Source organism: Solanum stenotomum, chromosome 5, assembly GCF_019186545.1.
Source record: "Solanum stenotomum isolate F172 chromosome 5, ASM1918654v1, whole genome shotgun sequence".
In the NCBI taxonomy this organism is placed as follows: domain Eukaryota; kingdom Viridiplantae; phylum Streptophyta; class Magnoliopsida; order Solanales; family Solanaceae; genus Solanum; species Solanum stenotomum.
Window position 1 is genome coordinate 1,366,513 of NC_064286.1, and position 12,049 is coordinate 1,378,561.

The 12,049-nt window shown below is 31.9% G+C and overlaps 2 protein-coding genes across 2 annotated transcripts; one reads left to right on the forward strand and one right to left on the reverse strand.

Moving 5' to 3' along the window:
* The first annotated feature begins 4,073 nt into the window (after positions 1-4,073).
* On the forward strand, positions 4,074-6,701 carry LOC125865181 (pyruvate, phosphate dikinase regulatory protein 1, chloroplastic). Its single transcript, XM_049545371.1, has 3 exons — positions 4,074-4,549; positions 5,516-6,158; positions 6,339-6,701. Exons 1-3 carry the CDS (start codon positions 4,100-4,102, stop codon positions 6,440-6,442), a joined length of 1,197 nt encoding a protein of 398 aa, XP_049401328.1. The 5' UTR covers positions 4,074-4,099; the 3' UTR covers positions 6,443-6,701.
* A 93-nt stretch (positions 6,702-6,794) lies between these two features.
* On the reverse strand, positions 6,795-11,068 carry LOC125865182 (uncharacterized). The gene is made up of 4 exons (XM_049545372.1): positions 10,882-11,068; positions 10,338-10,434; positions 7,726-7,948; positions 6,795-7,461 (listed from the first exon to the last, which is right to left on the reverse strand). Exons 1-4 carry the CDS (start codon positions 11,011-11,013, stop codon positions 7,380-7,382), a joined length of 534 nt encoding a protein of 177 aa, XP_049401329.1. The 5' UTR covers positions 11,014-11,068; the 3' UTR covers positions 6,795-7,379.
* Positions 11,069-12,049: the final 981 nt, after the last annotated feature.

Here is a 12,049-nt window from a genome sequence, read left to right on the forward strand (position 1 = left end):
CAATAATGGCTGTTGAAAACCTAAGTTAATTTCCAATCACAAACTTAATATTGTTTCATTTGGCTCTCATTCTTCCAAGTCTTGCCTCCCTTCATCATTCAATATTTCATCTCTTAGATTTCTTTTTCCTCTTCTCGAAATTCTAATCGTTTGAATTTTGACGAACATTTTAACATACATTTTTTTTTATAGATTATATTGAAATGATTTTCGTATAAATTTTGAATATTAAGTCGATGTAATTTAATTTAGCTTAAAAAATAATTTTAATAACTAAAAAAATCACGTAAATTGAGACATTTTATTTAAATATTTTAAAATTCCATTGCTAGAATGTGTTGTGATTCTGTCCCAAGGGAAGAACTAGATAGGATCAAGGGGTTCATTCGAATCCTTTCCAATAAAAAATTATATAGTTTATATTTAGTTAATTTTTTTAATGTATATATAATACATGTTAAACTTTCTTTAACTTTTCCGTGCATGTGTTTACTTTTTTATATATGAATTTGTTTAGTGAAAATTCTGACTCCGCTACGAATTTTGCCATATAGCAAGAAACAAGACACATGATAAATTTCTCGACAAGAAAAAACACGGGGAATTATTGATAAAACAAAGTCTCATGTTTCGTCTAGACTCTACGTCTACTATTGAAACAAAGGAAATTTTTTTGCAGGCTGAGAATTTAAGGGCTTCCATGTGCAATGCTTTGATGCAGGACACAAGCTACTGATGATGGATAATTATTATTTTTTGTACCATACCCTTAGGCTTCATTTTATTACATACATATATATATATATAAGGTCTTTAATAATCTTAAGTTGATATTTTTTCACATAATGCATTTTAAATTCAAAGTCCTTGCTTAGCTTATTTAAGACTCGTATCCAACAATAAACAAAATTAGGCCCCAAATAGACCCTAAAATAAATAAAGGGTAACTTAGCTTAAAGAAATTCCACTAGTTTATAAGGAGCTAATTACTTAGATTTATGCTATTTTGCAATATAACAAATCTTATCAGATTTTGAGCTTCTGATACATATATCTGGCACATCCAAATACATGTAGCTCAGAAATATGGAGTCAAATTTAGGTGTAATTTGTTCTACATATATTGTATCGAAGTGGATTAGTTGCATGTATCTGACTCTCTCACTTGCCTCTCTCCTATCTTGCTCGACACTCTCTCCTCTCGCCCGCCTCTCTCCTTGTATCTAGTCGATAACCCAAATACATGTATCTAGTGTGATTCACACGTATCTAGGAATCTCGCTCTCCTCTCTTCTTCTATCGCTCGCCTCTCTCACTATTTTAGTGTATCTTGAAGCAAAAATACATGTATATCTAGGTATACATGACTTGAAATATGATATGAAATCGTTAGGTAATTATTTCAAACTATAGAAAAATTAGTAAACATGATAAGAATGTTTGTCTAGTTAGTAGTTTTTTCATAAATAAATATATAACTCCTTGATGTAAATGTTTTTTTTAATCTTTAAAGAGTCTAAGTGTCCTTAATTCCTGATCCAAAGCTAGTCCACCAAGATCCTAATTAGTTGAGAGGGTAAGGAAGTTTATCAAGGGACTTAATTATTCTGTCAATCAAGCTAGTCCACCATAGATTTTGCTAGACTCATGTGCATTTCAGATCACAAAAAATTAAGACTAGTGATTTCAAAATTAAGAGTTAACCAAAATCAACATTGTAGGTATAGGATAACAAATTTCAATTCGAGATTTGAATCCCCTTCACAAGTTCAATCAGGTTATAGGTATGATACCCTAATATTTCTTACACGTATAAATTTTTGACTTCACCACTAATTATAATGGTTAGCATAACTTTTCATTTCATTAAAATGCGTGGTCTTTTATTAGCAAACAACAAAACATTATCATGCGCTAACCTTGAGCATGCCCATGCACTAGTTATATCTTATCTTCAACTAAAATTATTTAAGCATGATTTGACTATAAAGTATATACTTTCTCTCTCATGATAAAGACCACAAGCAAAAAGAATATCGACCAAATCTTAATGAGTGATAATTTTCAACTTGAATAATATAGAATTAGTTAAATAAATAGGTGAAATAAATATATAATGTGCAATTTCATTCAACTAGAGGATTTATATTAGTTTTGGCTCCTTATTAATTTTGAGAAGATTCATTTTCTTGTATACAATGTTGAGGAAAATTTGTTAGTTTCCACAATATTTGTGAAGTGTGAGAGTTATTATGTTAGTATGATTTTGGATATTTTTAATATTTTGACCTAGATTTTGAAATTGAATTATTTTTTATTATTCTTTCTTTAACGTAGTATTAGAGTCAGACACATCCATATCAGCGTGCCCCTATTATACTATCCAAGCACCATATGTCCAAAATTAATAATTTCGAAAGATTACTTCATTTGAAAGAGGGAAATTTGTACCAAATCAAAGATCATTTTCATTAGTGAAAAAGACTTTCATTACAACTACTCCAAGTCTGACTAATAAGTTTGGGGATTGCCGATGAGCAAATTAATTAGTCACGCTTGATTTGATTAAAGAGAAAAAGATCCAATCTAACCGGCTATCAAAGGCGAAGTTAAAAGATTTTGAATTTATAAGTTTGAAACGTTAAAAAACATGTTTTATTGAATTCATGATAAATCATTTATATATATTTGAGCCATGTCTATTAAATTCTGTTGAACTCATAGGCAAAGGTCTAGCTTGAATGATCAAATATTGCAAGACAGTTTGCCAACAAGAAGTGAATGACCACAAAGGATCAATATATGTATCAAATTAAGATATTTTGTACAATAAAGTCATGTTTTCTATTCTTTTTCTTTATCTAAAATAGGTGCAACTATTTAGCAAGAGATTTCTTGATTATTATATATAGTCTAATCAGAAATACTTTTCATCATCTATGTCTATATATTCAATATACAATGATGTGAGGTTTGCGTTAGCCACACGTGATTGCGATGAGATAAATTAAATAAACCATCATTATATGTTATTTCGATCCAATAGTACATAATTAAAAAGATATTAATGACGCTCTTTCTATTTTAGTGAAAATACGTTTTACTTTCTATAAATCAATAGTTTTCTTAAAGGATATACTGTGTACCTTCACAACCACCTTCGTGACCTACCTTAAGCTCCACGACAACCAATCTAGGAACCATCTATACCAATTTGTGCACCTTCTCTAAAGTTATTCAGACTAAAAACACCACTTATTTTGAATAGCATATTAATATTTTTCTCTCTACTAGATGATCATATATAAAGTTGATGGGAAAGTATGAAGCCCTAAAGAAGAAAAGTGAGACATCATTGGCAAAAGCTTTCTTTTTCTAGACTAGACTAATATCACAGTCCACAAATCATCTCTCTTGTTGGGGAGACTATGGAATTAAAAAGTAACGTTATCTAAATTTGTAGGTCCTTAAATAAATTATCAGATAAGCCTATGATTTGAACTCTAGAGGCCACATTGTTTAGTGGTAATAGTGTTCCGGTATACTCGTTAGCCGACGCTTTGCTAATTAAGCTGAGATTTTATCGGAAATAATATTTCTATCTAATAATGATAGAGATAAAATCTGTATGCATCATAATTTCTCCAAACCCCACTTAAAGAATGAAGTACACTAGATATGTTTTTAAAAACTATATAATAAAGCAAACACTCCTACTCAGCTACACGATAATTTTAATAATTTACATATTATTCATACGTCACTTTGAATTTCCTATGAATTGTCCCTAAGATACACACTCGTTGCATCAGATTGACACACTAGATGAAATTGATATTGAATCCAGATACACTGAATACGAATAAATACATGAAATTGTAAAACACAAGATTCTTTAAAAATTGTTGATTTTATCTTTGTTTAATGTGTTTCAGTTACCGAAGATGTTAAATTTGGGCCCAATTAGAATAGTTGGGCCGATCCGAACCATTTTGATTTTACGGGCTGAAACCGCAAAAAAATCTCAACTGATTCGGCGTTTTGAGATCAACAAAAATACCGATGTAGATTTTATGAAAAAATAAAAATTCAAAAGGAAATGATTTGTTCTTCTAGCCTACGCTTGTCCGGTTCCGGCACCGGCACCAGAAACAGTCCATCTCCACCGGCGAGTTCTGAAAATTCCGATGAATCTCAGTCGCAGGTGCGAAGGATTAAAGCCAGCCCTCAGCTAAACCGGTGGTCCAGAGCTCGAAGCATCCGGTCCGGCAGGAAACTAGACCGGTCCGCTGTCAGCACTGAATCACGCGACAAGTCTGGTTCACCGGTTCTTAGTGAACCGGAAATTGAGTTGCCTATGTCTCCTAAAGGTGATAGCCGGTCCGGCTCATCCGACGATGAAAAGGAGGTTAACGGAGGAAAACCGATATTTATGGTGTCTGATGGAACTGGATGGACGGCGGAGCACGCCGTTAACGCTGCTTTAGGTCAATTTGATTATTGCTTAGTCGATCGTGTTTGCCCTGTGAATACCCACTTGTTCTCTGGGGTAAGTTTGTTTATCTGATTATAATTTGCTACTCGGAATAATATGGGATATGCTTTATGTCTGATTGATAATACAAATTTATCATCGAGTAAATCTGTTATCAGCTGATAAATTAGTCTCATTACTATAATCGCGGGATAATTTAGTTTGCGAACCAAAATTTTGATCAAGTGCAAAAGATTGAAAATATAGACAAATACATGTGTGTAGTTGGTATTAAGGAAAAAAAAGAACAGATTTACTAAGCACTATATATTATTCATATTGGCAAGAGCTAGACTCAAATTGGTAGTTGGTCTAAGTCAATAAATGGTTTGGATTGGGAACCTTGTGTTGAAGTAAAGCGAAACAATGTTATAATGACAATAACAAAGACAATAGTAATGATACGTCAAGATTAGGGAAAATGACCAAATTTACCACTCTAATATATTGTTCACGTTGATCCTCTGTTGTATTTTGTGGCCAAAATTGGCCCTGCTACATAATTGTGTTGACCTTTGAGTTTGGAATTGAAGTTTGAGTGGTTATTGTTAATGGATGCTTGGAAATCGTATAAAGCATTGACCTAGGATGTTACAATGGAAGCATTACAGTGTAAGAGCTGCTTTCCTAATTTAACATGCAAGCAATTTGTTTTGCTTTAAGCCCCTACTAACATCAGAGGTGGAGGTAGAAGCCCAGATATGGGTTCAACCGAACCTAGTAGCTTTTACTCAAAACAATGTATTGTGTTAAGAAATTCAAAGTATGTATTGCTGGAGTTATACAATTGTAAACTTGGTATGAATGATTCATGTGAAAAGCATTCTGATCTTGTTTTTCTTATTGTATCATCTAAAGTCTGAATGACCATGCTTACTATCTAAAGTTATCGACTAAATAATTATTTGATGTGATCTGATGACAAATATGATTAAGCTTAGTGTTGAACTTTTTATGCTTGATGGACCGTGATTTCTTTAGATTGATGATGTTGAAAAATTAATGGAGATAGTGAAGCAAGCAGCCAAAGAAGGGGCAATGGTTGTCTTTACTTTAGCTGAGCCTTCCATGGCTCAATTTGCCAAACAAGCATGTCAACACTGGGGTGTAGCATCTAGTGATATACTGGGGCCAATTACAGAGGCAATTGCTGGCCATCTTGGTGTTTCACCTTCTGGCCTCTCTCGTTGGGCTCCTGAGAGGCAGAAATCTCCTCTCAGCGAGGAATACTTCCGGAGGATTGAAGCAATTGAATTTACCATAAAGCAAGATGATGGTGCCTTGCCGCGAAACCTGCATATGGCGGATATAGTTCTAACCGGTGTTTCACGAAGTGGGAAGACACCGCTATCTATTTATCTAGCACAGAAAGGATATAAAGTAGCTAATGTACCCATTGTCATGAATATAGACTTACCCAATACACTGTTTGAAGTTAACCCCGAAAAGGTTTTTGCTTTGACAATAAATCCCGTTGTTCTGCAATCCATCAGAAGAGCAAGAGCTAAGACTCTGGGTATGGATGGAGAACTGAAGACCAACTATTGTGACATGGATTACGTGAAAGAAGAATTGGAATATGCAGGGAAAATTTTTGCGCAAAACCCTGTCTGGCCAGTAATAGGTAATTTGCCTTCTATATTTTGTAGTTTGTACCGTGCTTTTCTGTTGTCTGATATTAGGAGTAAACCCTTACTTAACAATTAGGTGTTAACCTCCACGATTACGCCAACAGACGAATCTGAGGAAGTTAATTACTAGAAATTTTGATGATTCGTTTTCCCCATTGTTGCTTTGGTTGCAGAAGTTACGTCTAAAGCTATTGAAGAAACAGCTGTTATTGTTCTGAGACTTTACCACGACAGAAAGAACAGGTGTTCAATGCCAAGAATTTCCAAACGCTATTAAACTGTTGTTCTCAAGCATTGATGGATCAGATCTCAAAGACAATACTTGAAATCCAAGACATCTTCTTTGTGCTGGCAGAGTGCCAGAGCAATAAACGTACTGCGGTTGCAAACTATGTATAGCAGGTGTTGGTACAGTTTGCTTGATATTGTATAGTGCTCTATGTAGTTTGCACACATAATAGGTAATATCAACTCTTCCTGTATCTCAAATAAATATTGCAACGATATCAACTTTGAATATAGCTAATGTTGTTGCATCTCGCGTACATTTTATAAATGTGTATCATTACTACTTTGAAGTTAGCATAGGATTTCAGAAGAAACCGAGATGGAGTAGGAGGCAGGAAATGAAGGGAAAATAGCAAAAGGTTGGTTATTCCTGGCTCTTCATTAAAATTTTGTGAATTTAATTTGTATACAGGGTAGTATAACTCCCGTATTTGTTATTAAAACCATTAGTCAGTATGAGAATCCACAATGAGATACTGACAACTTCAAGTTGTATCAACAACTCATCTAAAAGTTTAAGCTGTTAGAAAGAATACACTACACTTTGATTTGCTTTATTTATGTTTTCAACATGTCTTCTCATTCGATCATGTTTCCTTGTTTAATGAGCGAAACACATGATGGTATAAAAATTCTTTTGCATTGCGACTGTATTAAAGTTATACTCAAATTTTACACATCTGCCATTTGAATTCTTCCTAAAAGATGGTCTATCTGTTTTTTTAGCATCTCTTTGACTCCATTCCTTTCTTTGTACTTCCAGATAGTCTTGTCACCCGAAAATCAGTTATGCTCAATCTCTTCTGCTTCAATATCATACAGACTTTTCCATCACTTTGTTATTTTAGGAGGGAAAACAGTTTTTGACGTCTTTTCTGTCAACTGAGAATGTCGTTGATCCTGGCAATGAATAGTATGAAAATAGATCAATACGAAGCTTTATCTTCTCCATTGAGCTTGGTCATGGATAGTGTGAAATAGATCAGTAGTATTGTTCCCATACTTGATCTGTCAATGTAGAAAAACAAGAACAAAAAGTCAGATGCAGGATTGCCAAAGTAATGAAAATTGTACATAATTCTTGGTGAGAATTTAGGGGTGTAATTCACTCATGTTGCAAGATCGGGGGTATCTTTAGGTTCAGTTAGTCAAGTTAAGGGGTGTTTTTAAGACTGTAAATAGTTCGGGGATGAAACTAATATTTCACGCCGAGTTTAGGGGTGTTTTCAATACTTTTCTCTTCTATCTAACTGACTGGTTAAGAGAACTTACAAGGTAGCAAAGAAAATAAGTATCCTTCTGGGATCAATGGTCCAAGGTGAGGAGGAAGAAGATCGTCGGAAACTGAATCTCTTGAAGACAGCTACTTTACCATCGATGGCGGTGGTGGTGGCAGCACCGCTACTGGCGGCCACCATTGATGTGTTCTGATTATGTACATGTGGTGTGGAGTGATCAGATGTTACCACCATGGACTTTTCAGGCATGCTAGCTCCTAGCAAAAGAAGTTGCACTAATTACGTATATGCTATGATGGTACATACAATCAGGTCATTTAGAAGGTAATTACGTATCAATCTTTATAATAACATTCATCGATAACGTCATTAAAATAACACTCTTGTTCGACTTTTCTTTTCTTAGTTCTGTTGGGAAAAAAGAATGGCACATTTATATATTTACGTAATGAGAAGCTTATATGGCCACAAACAAAGAGGGATCCAGAAATTTAGTTTTATGAATTCAATCTATAAGATTTTTAGCATGAATCCATTACGATATTTATGTACGGAAAGTATTCAGTTCAGATAACTCCATGCTAGAAAATTGCATCCGTCCCTGGCCACTCAAATATTATGGCAAGTTTTAGAAGTCTTTCATTTTTTTATTAAATTTTATATAAAGTCAAACTATGATAAACAAAGCAAACGGAAGGAATAACTAACATACCTAACCATTTAAATTACACTTATATTATAAAAATATTTATTGGTGTATATAACTTAAAATTAGTACCATTTGGATTATACCATTATAATTTGTTAGGTTACCATGCTTTACTCAATAATTCTAATGCATGTGTGTTTGTTTTTCTAAATTAAGAAATTAACTCTCTAAACTCGACCCCATTGGCAAATTATACAATCATAATCATTCTTATCTTCAACATTTCTGAATTATTGAATGGATAGATTGGATAAAATATTTTTTAATTGTTCCATTTAATTGAAGAAAAAAATAATTAGTAGCATCATGATTTCATCAAATTGTAGCTCACCAAGAAAATCTTGGCAATCTTTAAAAAGAACATTGACAAAAAGATAATTCTAAGCTAATACGACAAAGAAAAAGAAAAAGAATAAGAATGATTCTAATGCATGTGCATCTATGTTATAATATTAATTACAAACAAATGACGTACGTATGTGGCACGTCTAGGATTAAAGATTGGAGTAGGTAAAAGCTTCATTGAATAATTTAATTATTATAATTAGGGGCGGAGCTAGAAGCTACTTATGGGATAGTCAAACTTCATTACTTTGGTTAAAATCTAGTATTTGCATTTTCCCTTGATATTGTTATTCTAGAATTATAGAATTCGTAAGTTTCATATATCCCTTCTATCATACGTTTGATGATAATTTGAATTAATTAATTTGGTGTAAACGTCATTGTCTAGTTAAGTACTTATCATTGAGATAACTCATTATGATGATTTAAAAAGAATTTCAGGAATTACAAGACAACTAAGCTCAGCACTATTATTATTATTTTAAACAAAGTTTTAACTTTGAAAATGAGGATACATAGTGGATTATCTTTTATGTGAGTTGTTTAGTCAAACTAAGCATTTCGTGCAAGTGCATGGTGCATGTTTAGACACGATTAATTAATTATCACTTAATATCTTTATGATGGTCTAATTGTCACTTAAATAATACCTCTATGATGGTCAAACTATAAATCCTTCAAAATAATTATTGTTGTTATTATTATAATTATATATAGACTTGTGATTGGAACGAAGGAAAACGTTTTGAGTTTCGACTTAGTATTTGATAAGTAAGCAAAAGAAATTATCTAAATATATTTTATATAATCTTAGACAAATTAATTGATGTGGAATACAAACTTGTTTTCCCTATGAAAAGTCATTTCTCAAACTTATTTTCCTAAAAAAAATATTCTCCGAAAACTTTAACCAATCAAACATACCACCATACCCTAACATACTAGCTCGTAGCCAAGACTAAAACCCATTCTTCTAATGAGACTTTTTACCTTGGAGAAAACGTCAAAGTGGTACTACTACAATGGTGTTTCTTTTCCATCATTAAATTTAAATACATTCAATCAACAAAAATGGAAATTTAATTAAAGGGATAATTACAATTTTTAAGCTGCCCTAAAAAATATAGTTGATAAATATAAATATATATGGCATCATTATGTATACATCATTATACAACATACATATGTATGATCACTACTAAAAAAGACTATTTAGTGGTTATTTTCACAAATATTTTAATTGTTTCAATGAAAAAAAATCATCACAGATATTTTGATTGAATTATAAAAATGAAAAAAATAGCATGGTGTTCTCACTTTTTCATTGAGATTCCATTTTATCACCATACATTTTCTCACTGAGTTGTCACATGAAAAACAAATGGAAAATTCATATTTTGTAACATAAAATTTCCATTGATTCACGATGTCGATTGATGAGAGAAAAATATAGTTGGTGGCTTTAAACCTCAATTTATCATCTAAAAATGCTTTTATCAAGCTATTATAAAGTACCTCAACTTGATATTCATAGTGAAGATTTTTTTTCTTCATTTTTTTAAAATGAAAAAAGAATTAAAAAGAAGTATTACCTTTTGGTGAAATGGCCATTAGGATTGTGTCTTTTTCATTGACATCGTTGAAATTTTGTTTTTTCAATGAACCCTTCCTTGAATGGTTTCTCTGCAACTTTTTTCATGATTCAAACCATCAGACACACACACAAAAAATACATATATAATTCATCAAGAATATTGGAGTATATTTTTTATTTATTTTTTTGGTTTAAAGAGAAATTCATTTTCAAATTAAACCAATTAGAAAAATAATGAGTTCATATCATTCCTCATAATTTTAAAGTTAACAAGTATAAGATCTATTAAACCATGAAATGATCACTAGAAAAAAGTCAAATTCTTCCTTAACCAAACATCTCGACTTTAAATTCTGGTATAAAATCATTTTTATTAGAAAACTTTTATTCTTAATATGGGATTTTTTGTATGCGAATTCAAATTAAATATTGCTCTACTTACAAGTTCAGCAAAACTCAATAACTTTCTTTCAAATTTGACGTACGAAAAACCAAATAAAACAAAAAAAAAAGACATTTAAGAGAAAGGAATATGAACTTACAGTAATTCTTGAATTTGCATTTATTTCTTTTTCTACAAGATGATGAGATATGTGTTCCATGTCCACAACAAAGCTCTCAGAAACATATACTTTTTCTTCTCCAAATTTTCCCTTTAAGCTTTGAGTAGCCATATTTTCCTACAATTCAATTGGAATTGAAAGTCTGAATATATTTTTATAGAGAAAACTCAAACATCATTTAACAATATAGTTTTTAAAATTCAATAAAACAGTTGTCACATATTTATATAACAAAACTTTGAGAGGGGATACAAAAATAAAGATTTGACCCATAAAGCAAGGCTTACCATTTTTGTTGAATGAGGAGGAGTTGGAGAAACACAAGGCCTAATATAAGGAGGGCGGAACCACATGGGTGCGAGAGGGTTCATTCGATCCCCTCCGATAAAAAAATATGACGTATATATAAGGTTGAATTTTTTTTTATATATATACATGATAGATGTTGAATTATTTGACTTTTTAGTTCACTTTTTTTATATTTTGAACCCTCTTAATATTTAATTTTTTATTATTTTTAATGCAATACTATATTTAATTTACTAATTCACCCTATAGTTTAAAATAATTATATATTGTCTGACTAATTAATAATATCATATTAGATTTTAAATCAAATACACCTAGATATTTGTATTTTCACTATTAGATACACTGAAAATAGGGAGAGAGGTGAACAAGAGAGTGAGATAGGAGGGTGGGCGAGATAGTCTATGTATCTTAGATACATGCAAATCACACTAAGATACATGTATTTGGATACGAGATAACATTCCACATACCGATACATAGGGAGAGAGGTGAGCGAGAGAGTCAGATACATGAAATCCACTTGGATACAATGTATATGAATAAATTACACCTAATTAATTTTGACCTCATATATTCAAGATACATGTATCGGGATGCGTCAGATGCATGTATCTGAAGTCCAAATTCTGATAAGATTCATAATATTGAAAACTTGTGTAAAGAGAAGTAATTTGCTCCTAAACTAGATAGATTTGTAAAAGACGCTCTCTATTAATTATTTTTTCATGACTCGCATTCAATTTTTTTAATTAAGTGTGGAAGGATCATATTCATCACACCATATTCACTGATAGTAGTTCTTATCATTAAATATAGGAAAAATGCATAAGTACCC